General features: G+C 44.6%; 1 protein-coding gene across 1 annotated transcript in view; it reads left to right on the forward strand.

Annotated features, from left to right (window-relative positions):
- ZFYVE26 (zinc finger FYVE-type containing 26) overlaps positions 1-14,472 on the forward strand; it is a gene marked incomplete in the record, with an annotated part of 91,668 nt that extends 77,196 nt beyond the window's left edge. The window contains 7 exon segments of the mRNA XM_027775860.1: positions 3,530-3,727; positions 5,277-5,476; positions 6,275-6,416; positions 6,710-6,769; positions 8,128-8,310; positions 8,867-8,911; positions 12,298-14,472. Of these exon segments, the coding sequence (XP_027631661.1) occupies positions 3,530-3,727; positions 5,277-5,476; positions 6,275-6,416; positions 6,710-6,769; positions 8,128-8,310; positions 8,867-8,911; positions 12,298-12,501 (1,032 nt within the window).
- Positions 14,473-23,181: the final 8,709 nt, after the last annotated feature.

Here is a 23,181-nt window from a genome sequence, read left to right on the forward strand (position 1 = left end):
TGCTCACCACTGCACCAGCATCTGGCCCCTTGGCACTGCTTTTCTATCTGCTTATTCCATAATGATTTCTCTCTCTCTCTCTCTCTCTCCCTCCCCCTCTCTCTCCCCCCCTTCCTCCCTCCCTCTCTAGCTTTTATTTACAAGAGGGCTCATGTACTCACCAGAGAGAGATGGAGAGAGAGGGGTAGAAAGCACTTGCCATTGGAGAATGGTCACTCCTAAATTCCTTCTCCCTTTCTTTTTTAAAAAGGGTTATGAGCAGAACACTTCCCATACTCTAAGCACTCAGGTGTGATTTTCATGATTTTATTATTATGGAATAAGCAGACTTCAGGCACACACGCATATATACCCAATGTGTTTTTCAAGCTGCTAGGGCCGGGATATGAACTGCATGGTCAGCCATGTGGAATCTGGCTCCCTTAACCACTAGGCATTGAGGCCAGCCCCAGGATAACTTTTTAAGAAACTGGCTGATGTGTACCAATTTCATAGATAATTAAAGGAACTCAAAGTAAACTTTAATTTCATTCTACCACCCTAAACCAAACAGCAGCCAAGGAAAGTTCACAAATAGGTATATCTGGTAGGAGTGTGCTAGGTGAGATCAACACTTCACAGAAATCAGCAATTCATATAACCATGCCCCTAGAGGTCAGTGGAAGGGAAATGTATTTACCACTGCTTAGCCACTAACTGTGTCATAACTACTAATCCAGGCTCAAGGATAATGCAGAGGTCATTGTTAAAGTTCAATTGCTAACTTTTCCCATTTTCCTCCATTTCCAAATGAATGAAGCTAAAGATGCTTCTCCCAAGCACAAACTGAGAATGGAAGTCACCCAGTTCTGTTCCTGCCAACAACTGTAGTCCAGAGAGTTAAGCGGCTTACTTAGTTATCTTGGCGTAAGCTGACGACAGCAGTGCGCTTGCTTTACATTCATCAGCGCCAGGAAAGAAGACTTCTTTTCATCTCCTATAATCACGGTTCCCCTTGAACTGAAATATTTTACCCTTTTTCTCAAGCATATAGGAACAATAGGGAGGGGAAAAAATCATGAAAATCAGGGCCAGCAGGTGGCGGGGTGGTTGAGGGTGCTGAACTCCCACATGGTTGACCACAGTTCGCGTTCCAGATCTGGTGGCTTGCTTTCTCACTTTCTCTCTCTCTCTCTCTCTTGCTCGCTTGCTGGTCAAATTAAAATAAATAAATAAATAAAGTTAAATAAAATAATTCTTTTAAAAAAAAAAAAAGGCATGAAAATCATACCTGAATGTTTAGAGTATGAGAAGTGTTCTGTTCATAGGCAAGAATTATTTGTTTGATTTTATTTATTATTATTTATTTTTTTAATTTGACAAGAGAGTGAGAAAGAAAGTGTGAAAGCAAGTTGTCAGGTCTGGGACTTGAACTACAGTTGGCCATCTGGGAGTCTAGCGCCTTAACCACACCACCACCTGCTGGCCCCTGTTCCTAGCTTTTTCATCAACACTTTAGTGTTTTGACCACACTGTCCCCAGAGTGAACTCTAAAACATATATGTGCTCCTGTTATTCTCCTCCCTAGAAGGCCTTCAGTAGATCCCCACAGCCATAGAATAAAGTGCTATTTATTTATTTATTTATTTATTTATTTATTTATTTATTTATTTATAGGTTTTTGTCATAGGGCACATGCACTTGCTGGAGAAAGAGATAGGGAAAGTGAGAAATCACTCCCTAGGAGGAATGGCCAAGCAGTGATCCCTTCTCCTCCATTCTCCTCTCAGGACTTTAAGCATGCATGAACAAGCACTTGCCGTGATTTCCAAGCCACGAGGTCCAGGACTCAAACCAGTCAGCCAGGTGGGAGTCCGGTGCCTTAACCACCGCACCATCTGCTGGCCCCCAAAGTCCAAATTCCCTAGCATGCTATAAGACCTGCCAGGATCAGTCCCCCCTTATCTCTCTAGTATATTTCAGCCACAAATTGTATCTGTACCCTATGTTCCAAACTGATCAAGTTAGATTTTCCTAATTGTACCATGCACTGTCTTATCTCTGTAAGTCTTCATGTACTGTTCTCTCTACCTCGAATTCCCTAGCCCTCCTTGTTTTCTCAGAAAACTTCTGTTTCTCCTTGGAGGGTCCTTTTATACTCTCTCTTTGAAGCATTCACAGAGTACTCAAGTAGTGCCAGTCACTTCTTCACGTACCACCATTATACCTGTTATTGTATTTATAGTAGGAAAAGGAACAATAAGCCAAGTAAATAAAATACTTAATGTAGATGATCAGTAATAAGAATAACATACACTGAGGGAAGTGAAACAGAGGGTTGTACATTTGAGATAAAGCATCCAGAGAAGTTGACATCTGAGTAGAGAGCTGAAGGATGTGGGTGAGTTACTCAGGTGTGCAGGCGAGCACAGTTCCGACGAAGGAATAAATACAAAGGCCTGGATGGCAGGAACAAAAAGAGCTGGGAGTGAAGTAGCGGCAGGTAAGGTCCGAAAGGTGACAGTCCAAATCACATAGCTCTTGTAGACATTGTGAGGACTTGGACTTTATGCTGAATAAGAAAGGAAATTCCTGGAATATTGCGAGCAAAGGAATAACACGAGCTGACAGAATCACTTTGGTTGATTTATTGGTACTAGACAGAAAAGAGGCAGGAGTGGAAGATGGTGGCTCAAGGATAAGGCCCTTGCGATCATCCAGGCAAGTGCTGGTGATGGCTTGGGCCCGTGTGATACAGCGAAGTGGTGAAAAGTGGTCAGATTCTGTGTGTATTTTGATGGAAGAGCCAGTGAGATTTGCTGATGAGTTTGATGTTGGAGTATGAGGGAAAAGATGACTGGAGGTTTTTGGCTTAAATAATTTGAAGAATGGAGTTGCCATCTGAAAAAGGAAAGATAGCAGAAAGAACACATTTTGAGAAACAATCAGAAATGTTCTTTTAGCCGTATTAAGTTTTTTAGATATCAAAGAGGTTTTGTTCAGTAAGCAATTGAATCTAAGTCGAATACATAGTTCTGGAGTTTAGGGGGCATGAATAGATTAGAGACAGGGATTTAGGCACCATCAGCTAGTAGTAATTAATGCCATGAGATTGGGTGAAATCAGCAAGAGAGTGTTAAGAAGAATACCAAGATAGTACATGAACAGCTGCTAAAAGGTCAAATGGAAAATTAGGACCAAGAAGTAATTTTTAGGCTTAACAGTTCATAGGTCACTAGTGACCTAAGAGGCAGTTTCAGTAGAGTTATGTGTGCAGAGCTAGATTAGAGTGAGAATAAGGGAAAACCAGAGAAGAGAAATTAGAGACAGTGTAGATAACACTACCAAGGAACTTTTTTGTAAAAGGAAAAAGAAAAGTGAAGCAGTCACTAGAGCAGGGTGTCACAGTATCTGAGATGCACAGAAGGTTAAGAAGCACTGCTATAGGAGGATGCTGGAGGTATGTGATTAGAAGGACACGCAGGTGGGTGCCAGACAGTGCCAGAACCAGGCTCAAGACTTGTGACCTCGTGTCTTTGCCCTGCTACAGGAGAGTCCTCCAGAAGTCTTCATAGAAGGTATTTTCCAGCCAAGCTATAAAAGTGGGAAGCTACACGTTTTGGAAAACTTGCTGGAATCCATTGATCCGACCTTGGAGAGCTGGGGAAAGTACTTGATTGCTGCCTGTCAGCACTTACAGAAGAAGAACTACTACCACATTCTGTATGAGCTGCAGCAGTTTATGAAGGTACTAGCAGCCCCATCTAGCCTTCTACCTCTGCTGCTGATGCTGACCCTGCAGGGAGGGTGTGGAAGATGATGGAACGAGACCATCATTTCGTCCCTGGCATTGCTGTTTGATTGACCCTGTTGATAAGTCCATATTGCTGTCTATAATGGTTAAGTATTAGGTCTCCAGGAAAGTCATGACATATTCTTCTGGTTTTCTGTGCAAAAATGCATCATGACTTTCCTGATAAGCCAGTGATACTGGGTTAATCCCTCTAAATCTAAATTTAGAGGCAGACTTTTTTTTTTTTTAATGCTAGAGGATACACACATAAGTACAAGAAAGAACATGAGAGTGAAAGAGGGAAAGCAGCTTCCCCCACCAACAGGGCCTGGTCACAATGCAATTCTTTTTCCTCCAGTTCTCCATCCTGAACATGTGCTCATGCATGTGGTGTATTTTTCAAGCCAATGGAGCTTGAATCCTTGCCAGCCATGTGGGATCCAGCTTCCCAAGAGGAGAGTGGAGAAGAAGGGATTGCAGCCTGGCCATCCCCCCAGGGGCTGATTTCTCTCTGGAAAGCGCATGTACCCTATAGCAAAAACCTCTCCAAAAAAAGGAAGAAAAATAATTCAAGGAATGTGAAGATAAAAAAGAAATGTGTAATAATTTCTAGATAAGCATGAAGTATGAATGCAAAATTCATATGGAATGCGGGGACCAGCAGTTAGCATAATGGCTATGTCGCTGGACTCCCATGTAGTCAACCACAGTTCATGTCCCGGACCCGGTGACTTAAAACTCACGCCGGGCGCGTGTGCGTGCATGCCAAAGATCCCAAGAAGAGAACGAAGGAGAAAGGATTGTGGCATGGCCATTCCCCCTGGGGGGTGATTTCTCGCTTTCTGTCTCTCTGTCTGGCGAGCACACGCGCCCTATAGCAAAAAAAAAAAAAAAATCATATGGAATGATGGAAAAGTAAGTGTTTTTAGAGAAAATCCTTGAAGAGAGAAGGAACAAATTCCTTCCAATTTGGCTGAGAGTTGCCAATACTAAATTGAATTATTCAATGCCAAAGTAAGAGTGAAGCCAATTTGGGACCAGCAGTTGGCGTAATGGCTATGTCGCTGGACTCCCATGTAGTTGACAGTGGTTTGAGTCCCAGACCCAGTGGCTTAAACTCACGCCAGGCACATATGCATGAGTGCCCAAGATCCCGAGAGGAGAATGGAGGAGAAGGGATCGTGGCATGGCCATCCCCCCTAGGGGGTGATTTCTCGCTTTCTGTCTCTCTCTCTCTTTCTGGTAAGCGCATGCACCCTATAGCAAAAAGCTTTCCAAAAAAAGAGTGAAGCCAATTTACTAAAAATCAGAAGTATCCTTTTTTTTATCTCTTCAGTGGTAGAATAGTGTCCTACCCAAGAGCTCAGTCATTCAATTCACTTTAGGATACCTCAGGCCTTGAGTAACTGACACAAACAAGCTACACGACACACACACACATACCCACACCCACACATACCAGCATTCCTGATCTTTGACCTGAACATTCATTTTCCTCTTCTAGGATCAAGTCCGGGCTGCCATGACTTGTATTCGGTTCTTCAGTCACAAAGCAAACTCATATACAGAGCTGGGAGAGAAGCTCTCATGGCTGCTTAAGGCCAAGGACCACCTGAAGATCTACCTCCAAGAAACATCCCGCAGCTCTGGGAGGAAGAAAACCACCTTCTTCCGAAAGAAGATGAGTGCAGCTGATGTGTCAAGGTAGTCTGAGGCCCAGAGAATAATTAATGCAGAACAAAGAGGCTGGAACTGTGTGTCTGTTGGTAATGAAGATGCTCTTGGCCATTCCCTGAACCTTTGGGAAAAAAAGATCATTTAAAGGGATTGTGCCTGGATGAGTGTCTATCACGCATGTACACACACACCTTGCATCTTTCAAGCTCATGTGTCTGGGACTTGAACCACACATGTCGTTCCCAACTCCCCCAACCACCATGCCAACCAGCTGGCCCCATCTGTGTCTTCATTTTCTGCTACTCTCTTCTTCCTTGCTAAACATCAGTCCATGGCCTCCTGAGTGTTCCTCCACACACCAGGTCCTTTCTACCTCCCAGCTTTCAGGCTTCTGCTCAGAGCATATCTAAAGCAAGTGTTGTGCCACAGCCACTTGTGCATTCATAGGTCTAATTGCTACGTACTTTATGTGTTTACTATTCATCTCCCCTCTGAATAATCTCTGTAAGGGCAGGGTTCATATCTCTCTTGACCTCCCTTGTTTCTGGTACCTGGGCACTCAAGAAATACTGTCTCATTCAATGACTGGACCTTGTTCAGATCTGTCATGCACCTTTACTGTTGTGAGTCTGTGTGGGGCACTAGAACACCTGTTTTTGACTTGTCATGACTGCTCAGGGATATTTTGGGGTTTTTTCCCCCTCAACATCATTGCTTTTGCCTTTTTTACTCTCTTCTTATCATAACTTCTCAGTCATTCAGTCCTCATCTCCTCACTCCTGAATCCCCTCCTGAGGCTGGACTGTGTGTATCCTGTCACCTTAGGCACATGAATACACTTCAGCTGCAAATGGAGGTGACCAGGTTCTTACATCGGTGCGAAAGTGCTGGGACCTCTCAAATCACCACTTTGCCTCTGCCAACCCTGTTTGGAAATAACCACATGAAAATGGATGTTGCCTGCAAGGTATGGGCAGTGTTTCAGACCTCTGGCAGATGTTCACATCTTTCAGAACATCTGTCATGACTGCAGTTATCTAGGTATTTTGGTCGTTTGCTTGATGGCTGTCCCCTTGCGAGACTATGAGTCTCAGAGAGCTGAGGGTCACTTCCTTTCTGACTGCTTTTGTACCCCTAGTCATTTAGGAAGGTCTCAACAAAATTTGCAGAAGAATTGAATAAATGGAGGCCCTCATTCATGACTGAGAGGTTACACCAGTAATTATTACTTCTTTAAGTACCTTTCCTTCTCCTCTTCAGGTCATGCTAGGAGGGAAAAATGTAGAAGATGGATTTGGCATTGCATTTCGCGTTCTGCAGGTATGACTTGGCTTACAAGAGATTATGCTGAGGGCAGTCAGCACCTGACCACAGTTCTGTGAGAGATTATTCTTTGGAAAATTTTTATCCCAGGAAAAGCAGATTTATATGTACATCAGGGGTGAAATCAGGGAGGTGGCTGTTAAAAAACTGGGTCACTCACATTCAAGACTGTAGGCCACTGTGTCAAAAGCCAAGTAACCAATGACAAACTCATCAAAGCTATCAAATACCGAAGCCAGGTCTAAGGACAGTTGCCCTGAGCCATCTCCCTGCAGAGCCACTGCTTGTCTTTGCAGGAGCCTAGAGTCACCGGGGCTGCCCCTGGGTCCTCTGTACAGGAGCTGGCTCTGGGAGTATGTTTCCTGTTGTTTGTGATAAAAGGACAAGCTGCTGTTGTGGCACTGGAGCAGGGGCTGGAGCAGGACCCTGAAAGACCCCTCTACTACCACAGAACTCTCAGGAGCGAACTGAGAGCATTATTGCTCTGGCCAGCAGGCATTGTACATATCCCAAGGACAAATGTTTTTGTAAACAGTCAGGTTTCTTTCTTCCCACCTGTTTGCAAAATCACCCAACACACAGAAATGCCTGTGGCAGGCCCCGTGGTATAAGGATTATTCTAATCCAGATTGAAGATACCTGTCTGGAAGTTTTCAGCATATAGTCTTCTTGGACATTGGTCTATTTCTTTTTCTTTTTTTTTTCTTGTGGAGAGGTTTTTGCAATAGGGTGCATGTACTCGCCAGAAGGACAGAGACAGACAGAAAGTGAGAAATCACTCCCTGAGGGGATGGCCATGCCACAATCTCTTCTCCTCCATTCTCCTCTCGGGATCTTGGGCATGCATGCACACGCGCCCAGTGTGAGTTTGTAGTCGAACCACGGTCGACTACATGGGAGTCCAGCGACATAGCCATTTTGCCAACTGCTGGTCCTAGGCATTGGTCTATTTCTCAACACTATTTCTGAAGGAACCTCTTCACAGAGCACCACGTGTCCAGGGCAGCAAATACCAACCCCCAACACTGATTTCCCAAGAGAAAGTAATCCAGTAGAGAATGAATTGGTCTCAGGAGTTTGATTAGAATATTTTCAGAGAGTGCCACAGCAGCGAGTGAGAGGCACCATTGTAGATATTAAAGTTACGGTTTTTTCAGATGCTTCCTAAATTTCTGCCTAACTCCAGAGAGGAACTTTTTGCTCATTTTTGGTCTGTCCATTTGTTTGTATTTGTTTGTATTTGTTTCCTATCATGACTACAATCTATGCCAAACACAGCAGGAGCTTTGGAATGTTGCCTCCTCCCCCACCGCCATGGTGGTCCCCTGAGCCCCTCATCCCATGCTCTGTGCTAGGACTTCCAGCTGGATGCAGCGGCCACCTACTGCAGAGCTGCCCGGCAGCTGGTGGAGAAGGAGAAGTACAGTGAGATCCGACAACTGCTCAAGTGTGTCAGCGAGTCAGGCATGGCAACCAAAGGTGACGGGGACACCATCCTCCTCAACTGCCTGGAAGCGTTCAAGAGAATTCCACCCCAGGTACACTGTCTCCCACATCTCCCAGCTCCTCTGGCTAGTGCAATGTCTTCACATTGAAACTCTCCAAGAGCATTTTGTATTTCTAACACCTCTGCAACAATGGCCTCACTCTAATCAACTCTTACCCTGTAAAGAAAATTAGTGGTGATGACCTCTATACCCAGAAGGTGTAAGCATATTTTCTACTGTCGTGTGTACGTGGAAGTGTCTGTGGATTTACAAAGCTGAATTTCTCTATGCAATTATAGAGGGGGGGTCAAGATGTTGCCTGCAGAATTATCCCCCTGTGGCTTTTTTGTGGGGTAAACAGAGTCACATCCACTTGTGAAGGCCAAGGACAGGTCTCCTGGAAGCTATTCCATCCTCCCCCAGATTCCCAAGCTTAATATTATCTTTAGAGTTTGTTTCTCTTATCACAGAAATGAGTTTAAAAAGAAGAGTCAGGTAGGTATCCCCACCCTGGAGTCAGAATGACTGAGCCAGTGCTAGTTGGGTCCTGGTTCCCATGCGGGGGTTCTTCTGTCTCTCATAACTGCTGTGTTTCTGTTCTGCACAGGAGCTGGAGGGCCTGATCCAGGCGATACACAGTGATGACAACAAGGTGAGCAGCATTGTCTCCTGCCCCTGGTGATGCTAACAAGCAGCACCTTGGGCTTGCCTGTCCACAAGTCCGTAAGACCTGTATTTCAGCCTCTTTATTCTCTAGCGATGGAGCTGGGACATGGATAGGGAAATAGAAGGGAGGGATAGACAGGGAACGGGTGCACGTTGACTACGCTTACCCGTTTGCCTTGCCAGTTCTTTAGCCCTGAGACAAACTTGTCCTGTGCTGCTCTTGACTTTGGTTTTGGTGTTTTTTTCCTTTTCTTTTCTTTTTCTTTTTTTCTTTCTTTCTTTTTTTATTCTTTTTCTATTTTTTTTGAGAGGTTTTTGCTGTAGGGCGCATGCACTCGCCAGAAAGACAGAGAGAGACATAGAGACAGAAAGTGAGAAATCACCCCCCAAGGGGGGTGGCCACACTCCCTTCTCCTCCATTCTCCTCTTGGGATCTTGGGCATGCATGCTCATGCACCCGGGGTGAGTTTAAGTCACCAGGTCCGGGACTTGAACCACCCTCAACTACATGGGAGTCCAGCAACATAGCCACTACACCAACTGCTGGTCTCTTGACTTTGTTTTTTTATCAGTTTTCTCTCAGAGATCCCAAGGAAATCCCTCATTTCCATCTTTAGGTCAACAGATTGAATGAAGTTCCCTAAGTGGGCAGGTATTTCTTTGTCCTGGAGGAAAAAGTGTACTGTAAGAAAAGGCCTCATTTGACCTTTTGACCAACAATGTCCACTGATGTGTCAATCTCCAAAACAGGTCTCTCTTCTGGGACCAATTAGGTCTTCTATTTCAGTAATTAGTAAACCTTTACTTCATATTGCCCATGTAGAAGTGCTGAAAGTATTCCCAGCTGCCCCTGTTTGAGGCTAACCATGGGCTTGATCCTCCTGCCATCTGTAGGAAGGCCCCCAGCCCAGGAGAGGATGTGAAATCAGAGCAAGACTGAGCTTCTCTGGCTATCTGACAGCTGAGTCCCTCGTGATGAAAACTAATGTCAGGCAAACAGCTTCTTGTGTAAGGAGCAGCATGGAGCTGCACCCATGGCAGTGTTGCTAATCTCTGGGCTGAATTTGTAGGGCATTTGTCAATTGATGGATAAGAACACATTCTAAACATTTTTTTATTTATTTCTGCAACATCCTAATGAGCTCTTGGAAAGGATGAAATTCTGACATTGTGAAATGTGGAGAATTGCTTTTCTAGAATAAGAATAAGAACTCAAAAGCTGGAACAAACACCCAAGTCCCCTGATTCCCATACTAGATTATTTTGTTCAAGCCTTCACTGAGCCTCACACTCAAAAAGAGGCTTTGTCCCTGGGAAAGACACACACCAGAACCTAGAACATCACTATTACTTTTCCACGTTTTTTTGTCCTCTCAGAAGCTGTTCTACATACTTAAGCGATCTCAGGCCATGGGTCCTGCCATAAACTGGCTTCCTTCAGTTCCTATTCCATGCTCTAGCACAGCACGCTACTTCTCTTAGTAGGGGTTTTGCCTGCTGACTGTGTGCAGCACACAGAGGTGCTGAGTGGAGTGGGAGGCCTGGGTGAGAGCTGACAGATTAGGCCAACAAGTAGAGACCAACAGCAGGACTTGGTCAACTTGGTGAGCTCAGAATGTGCCGGACATCTTCTAGCTGCAGGAGACTCTCTGTATTGAGCGTAGGAAAGAAACCTGTTGGCAACTAAGATTAAATAAGATGGCCTATTGATATGGGAACAAGGAGAGTCCCTACCACTAACCAGGAGGGACTGTTGGAGCAGACAGGTAGCTATGGCAGCCTCAAAGCTGTGGCAGCTGTGAGCCCTGCCATTCACCTGGGAGAAGCTAGCAAGACCAGGGACAGGGAACAAGGAGCTTTCATCTCCACCAAGGGAAGGATCCATGAGACAGGGAGTATGGGATAGACATAGTCCAAAACTGAGCTGCCTTCAATCCAAACAGAAGGAGCTATCAGAACTGACTGTAGTATTAGACCTTAATTAGACTTTTTCTCAATTGTGTGTATTTTCTTTCCCAAATTTCCTGTTAGAATGTTTTTAATTCAGCAGGTTTAAAACCAAAAAATAGAGAAGGGGGACCTGTGCCCATTGTAGTAAAGAGATGTGAAGGTTTATTCATTCATTCATTCATGGAATGCGCTTTTTTTTAAAGAATTATTTATTTAATTTTATTTATTTATTTATTTTAATTTGGCCAGAGAAAGACAGGCACACAGAGAGAAGAAAAGTGAGAAAGCAAGCCACCAGGTCCAGGACTCGAACCATGGTCAGCCATGTGGGAATGCCCTGCACCTTAGCCACCACACCACCTGCTGGCCCCATAATGTACCTACAGTTTTTGTTCTTTTTTGTTGTTCTTTTTTTTTTTTTTTTTGAGAGGTTTTTTACTATAGGGTGCATGCATGGTGGCTAAGGTGCAGGGCACCATGGAATGCACTTTTATTAAACACCTACTAGGTGCCAGGCCCTATGCTAGGCACTAGAAATACAAGGACACTGTTCCTGCTCTTGTGGACCTTAAAATCTAGCCAAGGAGACAGATATCAATCAAATAATCACCCAAATAACTGTAAAATCACAGCCTGTGGGCAACACAGTGCTGGCTCTGAAGCCAAGGAAGCTGAAGAGCCCAGATAGTAAGGAGGCAGCCTTAGAGGGAGAGACAGAGGCCAGACTCTTCCTATCTGCTTCCTTCTTTTTTCTTTTTTTTTTAAAGAATTATTTTATTTATTTATTATTATTATTTCACATGAGCTTTGCCAGAGAAAGACAGAGAGAAGGAAAGCGAGAAAGCAAGCCGCCAGGTCTGGGACTTGAACCGTGGTCGGCCATGTGGGAATTCCAGCGCCTTAACCACCATGCCACCTGCTGGCCCCATCCTTCTTTTTAAATTCATACCTTGGGCCAGCTCTGTGGCCTGGTGGTTAAATCAGTCTGATTCTATAAGGTCAACCATGTGGCTCAAGTCTCAGATGGTGTGGCCTGAGAAACATGCTAGGCACATGTGCATGTGTGCCCAAAATCCGGAAAAGAGGGAAAGATAAAAGAAGAAAAGATTGCAACATGACCATTCCCCATGGAGGGAGGATTTCTCCTCTCCCTCCTTTTCTGTCTCCGTCTCTCTGGCAAGGGCACATGCCCTCTAGCAAAAAAAAAAAAAAAAAGTTTATTTGTAATAATTTTTTGTACTGTAAAATAACAGTTAATAGCTTAGCATCCAGACTGTTGAAAGAGCTGCCATGATGCTATAAAAGCCAAGAACCCAAGTGTTCATTTGGTAGCTGAAAAGCGCTGCTGCTTGATGTAGCTCTGTAACTGCTAGTGATTCAGCAGTGCTGGTTTCCTTCCATCACCCCTTATCTGGCTGCCAGGTTCAGGCCTACCTGACATGTTGCAAGCTGCGTTCTGCCTACCTGATTGCCGTGAAGCAAGAACACTCAAGGGCTGCAGCCCTCGTCCAGCAGGTGCAACAGGCCGCCAAGAGCAGCGGAGACGCAGTAGTTCAAGACATCTGTGCCCAGTGGCTTCTGACAAGCCACCCCCGGGGTGCCCATGGCTCAGGCTCCAGGAAGTGACCCTCGGCAGCAGGGCCAAGAAAACGTGGCCTGAGAACCATAGCAACAGGAGTGACGACGATGCCCTCCACCTCTTTCTTTCTGTGGAGTGGGACTTCTCTGGCTCGGTCCGGGTCGGAAAGAGCTGGATCAGGCCCTACTTGCCTTCTCTGGCAAGAACAGGATCTTTCACGCAAGTGCCATGTTCTGTAAAAGTGTGGAATCAGTGTGTGTTTGTCTGGAGATGGCCAGTTCTTTCTACCTCAGAGTGAGTGTGTGTGTGTGTGCACGTGCACATGTGTGCATGCTCCTATGCACTTATGTTTACGCCCAAGCATTTCCGAACAAATGAAACTCCTCCATTCAAAAGAGGCACGTTCCCTTAGACTTTGCCAGTCTAGAAACCTCCCCTGCGTTTTGGTTCTTACCCCGGGTCATCCTGTTTGTACACAGTCCCCTCCAAGTGGAGGCACTTTCGTAGCTCCTGTTAACTAGAGGGGTTTACAGAGAATTACAGAGCACCACAAGAAGGGTTGCCTCCTTTCCCCTCCTTCCTTCCCAGAATGCAGAGATGGATTCTGGGCAAGTGCTACATGGAGGATACAGCTGTTTTCCGGACATCTCTTACAAGCCCATGGAGCTAACGTGAGTCTTCGGAAGGTCATCTGAGTAGAAGGGTTTTCAGGTCCTGCCATCTGAAAGCTGTGGCTGCATATATAACCCATCCAGTCTAGGAGGCCAACGCAGGCTGGAGGGACCTGATCTCACCAGGCCAGACGAGAGAGAAAGGTGAACCTCTCCAAACAGTGCAGGCGAGTTGCTCACAAGCACAGAGCTGCAGGGCTGATGGGTGAGAGAATGTGGCTCCTTTTCTGAAAATCTGGGGAGAGAAATGGTCCTAGCATCCAGAACTGAATGGCTAGACTCTCCCTATTTGTGTTACGGTCCTGTGTGTGCCACTCAGATTGGTCAGGAAGAGCTTGTTCTTCGCTCCTATGTCCCTTCAGCCTCTTCAGGGCAGCGGGATAGACCTGCAGACACCTGAGGTCATGGAGAAGGCAGTGCACTTTAACAGAGAGAGGTAGGATTCGACTTCAGAGTAAGGCCTGTGGACAGAGTCAAAACAGCGGGATAATATTGGGTTATTGGAAAAGCCATGATGTATTTTTTCTATGCAAAAATGTGTCATGACGTTTCTGACAACCCGATACATAGGTCACATACAGTTGGCAGAAAAGTAGAGGAGGTGCTGTTTTAATCAGCACTGGCTTGTCTTCCCACCCAGGATATGACAGTGTTTGAGAATGGGGGCCCCATACTCAGTCACTTAGATCTGCACATAAAAGGCATAAAGGAAAGCTCTGCATTTCTGAGCCCTCCCACCAGTCTGAGCTCTCAGCCTGTTCAACTTTTATGCTGAGACAAGCAGGAACTGGAAGCTGCAGTCAGCTTCTGGTGCTAAGAAACCCTGTGGATTTGCCTCCGAACCAAGATTCTTAATAGTAAGGTTAATGACTATTATGGAAATCAATCAGTTAAACGTTTTAGTCCTATTAGAGAAGAGAAAGACCTTAAGGAAAATACTAGATCCTTTGGAGTAAAGCTTGACAAGTAACTTTCCCTTCCTTACGTCAGAGAACACACCTAGTCCAAGACACGTCATTCAATAGCATCAGCTTGCCCATCTGAGTCTGCCCTTTTTGCACTGAATGTAAGCACTTTATACGAATGGGTTGGAAATCTTGCAGCCCTTAATTTGGGATGTTAAGACCAGATTTTCCTGACTTTTCCTTCTAACTAGTTGAACTATAAAAATAAGCAACCTTTGAGTATACTGACATAAAGTGAGGCTGAAGGCCTTTGAGCATCGCACTGTGGTCTCCTGCAAAACAAAACAACATCCAAACAAACAAATGTACACATTGAAAGGTTGAATGTTTTACTACAAGCAAGCCACAATAAAATGTCCATCTGGCAAGTTTTGGCCTTCGACACTTCTTTGTGCTGCCTTGTTCTTAACCTTTCCCATCCTTTCATCTTGTTTTTTCTGTATATGGCCTTCAACTCTTCTTTTTTTTTTAATTTTTAAATTTTATTTATTCATTCATTTTAATTTGACCAGAGAGAGAGAGAGAAAGTGAGAAAGCAAGCCACCAGTTCTGGAATTCGAACCTTGGTTGACCATGTGGGAATGTCCACGCCACCTGCTGGTCCCAATGCCCTTCAACTCTTAAACTTTCTCAGATTGATTTCCATAATGGCTAACACTCTTTGATTAGGATTAGTTTCAAGATTCCTATGTGTCCTATGTGTTCAAAACTATTAGTGTACTCTTTATCAGCAAAAAGCTTTATTTTTCATTTCAGTTGAGGTAGTGGGTAGAGATAGATAATAAATGTGTAAGTCTTAGAAAGTAAGTGAAAAATCCCTCCTATCCATGTCTTCTCCCGAGGCCACCAGTGTTACCAGTTTCTAGTGTATGGTTCCACAGCTACTTTACACATTAAAAACTAAAGTAGGGCCCACCAGTGCATGGTGGCCAAAGAAGCTGGATCCCACATGGCCAACTCTGTGGTTTGAGTCCTGGACTCAGTGGCTTGAGAAACATGCCAGGCACATGAGCATGTGTACCCAAAACCAGAAGAGAATGGAGAAGAGATTGCCATATCACGGTCCCCAGTAGAGGTGATTTCTTTCTTTTTTTTTTTTTTTTTTTCTTTCAAGAAATTTTTGCTAAGGAACCAGCAGTTAGCGTAATGGCTGTGTCGCTGGACTCCCACGTAGTCGACCGCGGTTCGCGTCCTGGACCCGGTGGCTTAAAACTCACGCCAGGCGCCTGTGCGTACGTGCCCACGATCCCGAGAGGAGAATGGAGGAGAAGGGATTGCGGCGTGACCATCCCCCCTGGGGGGGTGATTTCTCGCTTTCTGTCTCTATGTCTCTCTCTGTCTGTCTGGCGAGCGCACGCGCCCTATAGCAAAAATCTCTCCAAAAAAAAGAAAAAAAGAAAAAGAAAAAAGGAATTTTTGCTATAGAGCATGTGAGCTCACTAGAAAGACAGACAGAAAGCCAGAAATCACCCCACCCCGCATGGGGGATGACCATGCTGCAATCCCGTCTCCTCCATTCTCTCGGGCTCTTGGGCACGCATGCACACGCACCCAGTATGAGTTTAAGCCACCGGGACTTGAACCATGGTCGACTATATGGGACTCCAGCAATGTAGCCATTACGTCATCTGCTTGTCCCCTGGAGGTGATTTTTTTCTCACTTTCCCTCTCTCACTCTGTCTCTCTCTGGCCAGAACATGCACCCTGTAGCAAAAAGGAAAGGAAAGGAAGGGAAAGAAAAGGAAAGGGAAAAGAAAGGAAAGGAAAGAGAAAGAAAAGGAAGAAGGGAAGGGAAAGAAGCAGGAAGGAAGTGTTGCCAGTTATCTTCGGATGAGGTTGTATCAGTGAACTCTCCTGCCAGTAGTGTAGAGATTACCTGCTTCTCCATAACTTTGCCCCAACTGTTACCAAACTTTCTAGTTCTATGCCAGTCTGATGGGTGGAAAACTGTACTCTGAAACTTTTAAAAGCTCTTTGTCATTTTTTTAAATTATTTTATTTAGTTTTATTGATTCATTCATTTTAATTTGACCAGAGAGAGCCACACAGAGAGAGAGAGAAAGGGAAAGTGAGAAACCAAGACACTAGGCCCGGGACTTGAACCAAGATCTGCCATGTGGGAGTATCCAGCGCTTCAACCACCACGCCACCTGCTGGTCCCTCTTCGTCATTTTTTAAACTCTAAATGTCTCTTCAAATTATCCAAATCATCAGTCTTTGAAACCAGGCTTAGGGTCTTTGGGGAAAACAGAACTCAAACTTAGCTTAAACTGTTTTCTTGCCACCCTCTAAGGGCATGTGTTTGCAGTATGATATGTGAACCCTGGACAGTAAGTAGCATTGCTGTAATCATCTTCTTTCCCCAGAAACATGATCCCATCTGATTTCTCATTAAAAATGCAGCTTTGACCTACCCAAGGGGGTTCAGGCAGTAGGGCACTGCTGTGCAATACTGAAACCCTATGGGAAGGCTGTTCATGTCCTGGGTCTGCCTGAACGTGCCTGTTATGCCCATGATCCTGTCTGGCTGCAGGGCTTGGGGGAGAATTGCAGCGTGAAGACCCTGTGGAGGGTGGTTCTCCCTCTTCTCTCCTCTGTCTCCCAGGAAATAAACAAACTTTAAAAACAACAACAACAAAAAGAAGGAGGAAGTCTCTTCAACTCTTAAAAAAAAAAAAATGACACAACTTTTTAAAAAAATAGCAATGATGAAAGTAGAACTGAAAACACCTGGTGTGGACATGTTACAAAGATGTGTCACAACATAGAAAATTGGAACAACTAATCCAAAGCTAGAGTAGATGATTGCTGACTGTGTTTAGAAACCTGAGAGACACTCCAAAGTTACCAGATATCTTTGGCTGGAGCTTAAGCAGAGTAGATCAGAGGATATTAAACCCCTAATACATAAGCAACCAAATATCAATAGTCACAGTAACCAGGTATTATCCATTGAAGACAATTTTAATTTTATAGTTTTATCAACTGGACTAGGGAGAAATGTTCACATATTGTAAGCTAGATAACGTGATTGAATGCATAAAAGAAAATGGAATTTAAAATATTTTTTAAAATGAATGAATAAAATTTAATTTTTTTTTTGAGAGGTTTTTCACTATAGGGCACGTGCGCTCGCCAGACAGAGAGAGACATAGAGACAGAAAGCGAGACATCACCCCCCAGGGGGATGGCCATGCCACAATCCCTTCTCCTCCATTCTCCTCTTGGGATCTTGGGCACGCATGCACACGCGCCCGGCGTGAGTTTTAAGCCACTGGGTCTGGGATGCTAACTGCGGTCAACTACATGGGAGTCCAGCAACATAGCCATTACGCTAACTGCTGGTTCCCAAATTTAATTTTTTTTTTTTTGAGAGGTTTTTGGCCATGAGCTCATGTGCTCACCCGAAAGACAGAGTCAGAGAGATACAAAACGAGAAATCACCCCCCAGGGGGGATGGCCATGCCACAATCCCTTCTCCTCCATTCTCCTCTTGGGATCTTGGGCACACACACACATGCACCTGGTGTGAGTTTAAGCCACTGGGCCCAGGACTCAAACCACGGTCGACTACATGAGAGTCTAGTGACATAGCCATTATGCTAACTGCTGTTCCCCATTCCTTGAATTCTGAAGAATATCATTACTTCCTATTTTGAAAGTGTTTTGAGAAAGTTAATCCAAGAAAAACCATCCTGAAAGACGTTTCTCTTCAGAGAATCATTCTCCACCACAACAATGCTCCTGCCTATTCTTTTCATCAAACAAAGTCAATTTTGTGTGAGTTTCAATAGGCCCATTAGGCTTTCACCTGACAGCTCTAACTGGACTCTTTCAGACTTCTTTTTGTTTCCTAATCAAAAACAAGCTTCCATTTTTCTTCAATTAATATAAAAATACTGCATTGACATGGTTAAGTTCCCAGGACTCTAAGTTATTTAGGGATAAAGTGAATGTCTGGTATCTGCTTGCAAAAGTATCTTGAACTTAATGGAGTGTATGTGGAGAAATAAAATTTATATTTTTATTTTTAATCTTTTAACTCCATTTTTTCATGAACTTTCATATATGTATATATACCCTCACCAAAAAGAGCCATTTTGACCATGTCATGCTCCCTCCCTGAAACTGCCAGCACACATGCACATGTGCCTGGCATGTTTTTCAAGCTACCAGGTCCAGGATTTGAACCACAGAGTAGGCCATGTGGGATCCAGTACCTTAACCATCACATCACTTAGTAGCCCTATACCCTAATTTTAACTTTAAGTATGTTTTATAAATGTATATCTCTTTTCAAGTATATTTTTTGCTCTTCACATCTTATAAAGCCCCCCTGCCACAGTGGCACAGGCTGTACGGTGCTTGTTGCACAATACTGGAGCCATATGGGAAGGTGTAGGGTTCATTTCCCAGGTTGACATGAACATTCTTGGGCATGCCCACAGGCACACCTGTGTTCTTGGAAGATTATGGGGTACAGGGGTCCCTGTCTCTCTATTTTAAAAAGTATCTTTTTTGTCTAAGGACTTGAAGTTATTTTCCTATATTATCTTTTTAATAATTTTACTATTTTTAAACTCCATCAAATAGTACTTTTTTTAAACTCCATCAAATAGTACTTTTTTTTTTTTTTTAAGAGAGCGATTTTTGCTAGAGGGTACGTGCGCTCCCCAGAGACAGAAAGGCAGAGAGAGAAATCATCCCCTGGGGTGAGGACCACGCTGCAATTCCTTCTCCTAAATTCTCTTAGGACCCTGGGCATGCATACACATGTGCTAGGCGTGACTTTCAACCCACTGGGTCCAGACTCGAGCCATGATAGGATTCCAGCACCTGAACCTCTATGCCAACTGCTAGCCCTATAGTACTTGTTTTTTATTGAGTGGTATGAATTGGGAATCTAACTTTATGTTTTCTTTAGATAGCTATTTCTCCAACATCATCTGTTGAATTATCTATGTTTTTCTCATGGATTTGAAATATCACCTCTGTGGCTACCCTTTACATGGCTTTTCCCTCCTTTCCACAGCTAAGTACTTCACAATGAGCATCTGACCAAAAATAAACTTGAGGTTTTGGGGGTTTTTTAGAGAGATTTTTGCTTAGGGCCTGTGCACTCACCAGAGACAGAGAGACAGAAAGCGAGAAATCACCCCCCAGGGGGGATGGCCATGCCACAATCCCTTCTCCTCCATCCTCCTCTCAGGATCTTGGGCACACATGCACATGTGCTGGTGTGAATTTGAAGCCACCAGGTCCGCTGGGACTTGAACCACGAGTCCAGAGACATAACCATTAACCATCTGCTGGTCCCAATGGGAGGTTTTTTAAAATTCAAAGCACAGAAAAAGCTGCAGTGCCTCTTCAATGGTAGAAACCATAGGGTATGAAGTCTTGGGGTTGTCAACAGCCAAATCTCCTGCCACTTTTTCTGAAGTGTGAAGTCTACATTCAGAGAAAGGCAAATGAGAGAGGGAGAGGAGCCTGGAGATGCTTGGCACTTGAGTTCTAGTTATTTCTGAAGTGCATTCCTGTCCTTTCCTGCTCAATTTCAACCCTTCCTTGAGTTTGTACGCAAAATATTCTGTTTTTTGGCCTAAGCTTTGGCTCAGTATGTCCCTATCTTGTAACTACAAGAGGTCAAATACACAAGATTGATCCTCTAGGGTTTGAAATACACCGTACTACATACAAGGTTGAATTGGACAAAGCCCAAGTACCAGCCAAGGTCATCCGGCAGCTAGTCACCACTTAGGTAATATGTGCTTTGAAACTGCTTCTTCATTTTTATATGCTGCTTTGATTTCCTTTCCCTTTAGTTTTTCAGGCAAGTGATTTTATTTAGTTAGTTTTAATTTTGCCTGAGGGCGTGTATACTCACCAAAGAGAGACAGAGATAGAGAGGGAAAGTGAGAAAGCAGTCCTTCCTATCCCTCCTGGGGAATGGCCATGCTGCAATTCATTCTCCATCTCTCTACTCTGTGATTTGGGGCAGGCACACACATGCACTTGGCATGTTTCTCAAGATGCTGAATCCAGGGCTCAAACCATGCAGTTAGCCATGTGGGATCTGGCTACTTTAACTACCTTGGCACAAGCTAACTTACAAAAGATATTTTAAGAAATGTAGGACAGTCTTGGGAAAGGGAAAGAAAATTGTCCACCCCTGGGCTAGACTTGCTAAGGGTCTCAGAGACTAAGAGAAGCCAGCAATGATGAAAGCAATGGAAGCAGGGCAGTTAGAGAAGCACCTCGGAGAGAAGTCTGGGACAACTGTAATCCTTGAGCCCTTCTCATCCAGGGTCTTGTTTCCTGTATTTAAGGAACACCATATCAAGCACAAGAAGATGGATGATAGTCTCTGTGTCACAGGAGACTCTAGGGAGCCAAGATAGAAAGACCCAAGGTAGATACACACATTCCCAGTGTTGCTTGTAGAGGGTCAACGCCTTTTCATTGCTTAGTTGTAAACTTGAGACAAGTCTTTTTTGGAAACACAAAAGGCCAAAGCTGGTACATATTCCTTATCCAGGCCATGCACACTGGACAATATTTCTGGTGTAGGGCGGGAAACTGTAGGGAGGTGAGATGTGGCAGCTTGAGCACATTCTGTAGTGCCAAGGAGACTGTGTCTGGGAACCTGAACACCATGAGAAACGATGGTGTCTAGAATCTAAACAATGGAAACAACTTTGTTATCTTCCCTGCCCAAATAACATTCACAAAACTTCCTTAGGACCAACCACTTTGCTGCAGGCAGTAGCTTACTGATCTGCAATACTGGAAGCCACTTGGCTGACCATGAGTTTGGACCCTGAGTTGACCTGAACACACTTGGCATGCATGCACACAAGATCCAGACTAGCTGGAGGGCTAGAAGAAGGGGATAGTGGCATGACAAGACTCTAACAAGAATGCCCATCCCCTTCTCTCTCTCCCCTCTCTCAGATGCATGCCCTCTTTCACAAAAGAAATAAACAAACTTAAAAACAAACAAACAAAAAAAACCTCTTTAAATAAAAAGTAGGATAGTACTGTGGTTAGAAGTAAGCACCCCTAGCCCGTACTGCTGTGAGCTGGCCAAGCTGGGGCCCTTGCCAAGGATGGCAATAAATGCTACAAGCAGAGTTATACTTCGGGAAGAAGGGAGATGGGGATAATATAGCAACCAACACCCCCCCAAACCCAAGGGGAAGGGCTTTTTATTAAATACCATGACCTTAATTAAGGTCAATCCTTCAACCCTCAAAGTCCCTTAGGCCATTAGACTATGGAGGAGCAAAGTCCTTCCCTCTTGAGTGCCAGATTCTCACTCAGACTGCTTTCATCTGTCTCCTCAGCTTAAGTAAATTTCCCCTAGCATTTACAGACCCTAATGATGCAACATCCCAGCTGCTGTCTCTGCCCTGAATTCTAGGCCTGCTGCCTAGCTCTGTATCCCAGTCTTAGGTTACCAACCATTCACCCCAGAAATTGTTCCCAAAGTCTCTGAATATCTTAGAGACTATACAAAGAGGACTTTCAGATGTTTGACACAAATTGAGACTAGGATGACCTTAACTAAGCCAATCACACTAGCAGGTAGTCTAGTAAACTTATCATAGTCACAACATTTTATAAAAGCCCAAAGGATTCCAAACAGATAAACACATAATACAAGGATTCCATATGTAATATGGAATGCTCTTTAGAAGGTGTTAGAATTCCTTTTCCCTCTGAAAAAGATGTTCTTTTCTTTTTTTTTTTTTTTTTTTGAGAGGTTTTTGCTATGGTGCGTGCAATCGCTAGACAGAAGAGACAAAGAGACAGAAAGCGAGAAATCACCCCCTGGGGGGATGGCCACACTGTATTCCGTTCTCCATTCTCCTCTCGGGATCTTGGGCACGCACGCACATGCGCCCAGTGTGAGTTTTAAGCCACCAGGTCTGTGACTCAAACCGTGGTCGACTACGTGGGAGTCCAGGGACATAGCCATTACGCTAACTGCTTGTCCCTGAAAAAGATGTTCTACAAAAAGAAGATTCTAATTTAATAAAAATGGCTGTATCTGAATGTGTGAAAGTGAAGAATCCAGCCTTATGAGAATTACTCACAAATCCTGTGCCACCAATACCAAGGCCAGCATGATGCTGCATGCATGAATGGGCAGCCAGAGCCAACTCCTTGCAGCCCACATGTTTCTGCTTCAACCTGCCCCTCGGACAGGCATAAAGAAAGACCCTGCCTGCCCTCCTGTGTCACTAGCTGCTCTGTTTATCACCTGGAAAGGCACCATGCCTGGTACATGTGTGCATCCTCGCTCTCACATTGCGCTTGCTGCACAGAGAGTAGCCGGACAGGCTGCCTTCCACATTCCAGGCTCCTAATTTTCTGTTTGTCCAGCCTGGAGGAGGGAAGCATCTGGGATCATCACCAATGCCTTGTCTCCTACTCTTGCATTGCCTTTTCTTATTTTCTTTCCCCCTCTTCTTTCTTCTCTTCGTTCTTCACTAGCCTTTTCACTGGACCCAACAGCCTGTAAGCCAAAGCTAGCAAATCTGTTCCCAGTAATGAACAGATTTGGTTGCTTCTTCTGTTCTGCTTCCCCTCTGCCTGGTCTAGTTCCTGGATTTTCCCTTGTTAGAATTCTCCACTTCCTGGGGCCGGCAAGTGGCATGGTGGTTAAAGGCGCTGGACTCCCACATGGCCAACCATGGTTCAAGTCCCAGACCTGGTGGCTTGCTTTCTCACTTCCTCTCTCTCTCTCTGTCTCTCTCTGATCAAATTTCCACTTCCTCCATAGGGAGGAGCAGTAGGGCATGCAGATTCCTAAGAGTGCAGGGTACCTAATGAGGATATCTAATCCTAATTAACATCAGTGCTTTATATTAGCTGCTCTCCTTCCCCACTGGGTTAGGAGGGTGGGAGGGACCCCAGCTCTTGGTGGGACAGCCATTGGCTTAAGTCCCTTAACAGAGTCCATATTAACCACAGAGATCGCCTCAGGAGGCAGCTCTGTTGTCAGCTCAGGCTAATGCACTCCAGGGGATTTGCTGGGGCCTCAGGAACGAAAGTCTTCTCTCTTCTCAGAAGGACCATTCCTCTTTCC

Source organism: Tupaia chinensis, unplaced genomic scaffold (genome assembly GCF_000334495.1).
Source record: "Tupaia chinensis unplaced genomic scaffold, TupChi_1.0 Scaffold000609_1, whole genome shotgun sequence".
NCBI lineage: Eukaryota > Metazoa > Chordata > Mammalia > Scandentia > Tupaiidae > Tupaia > Tupaia belangeri.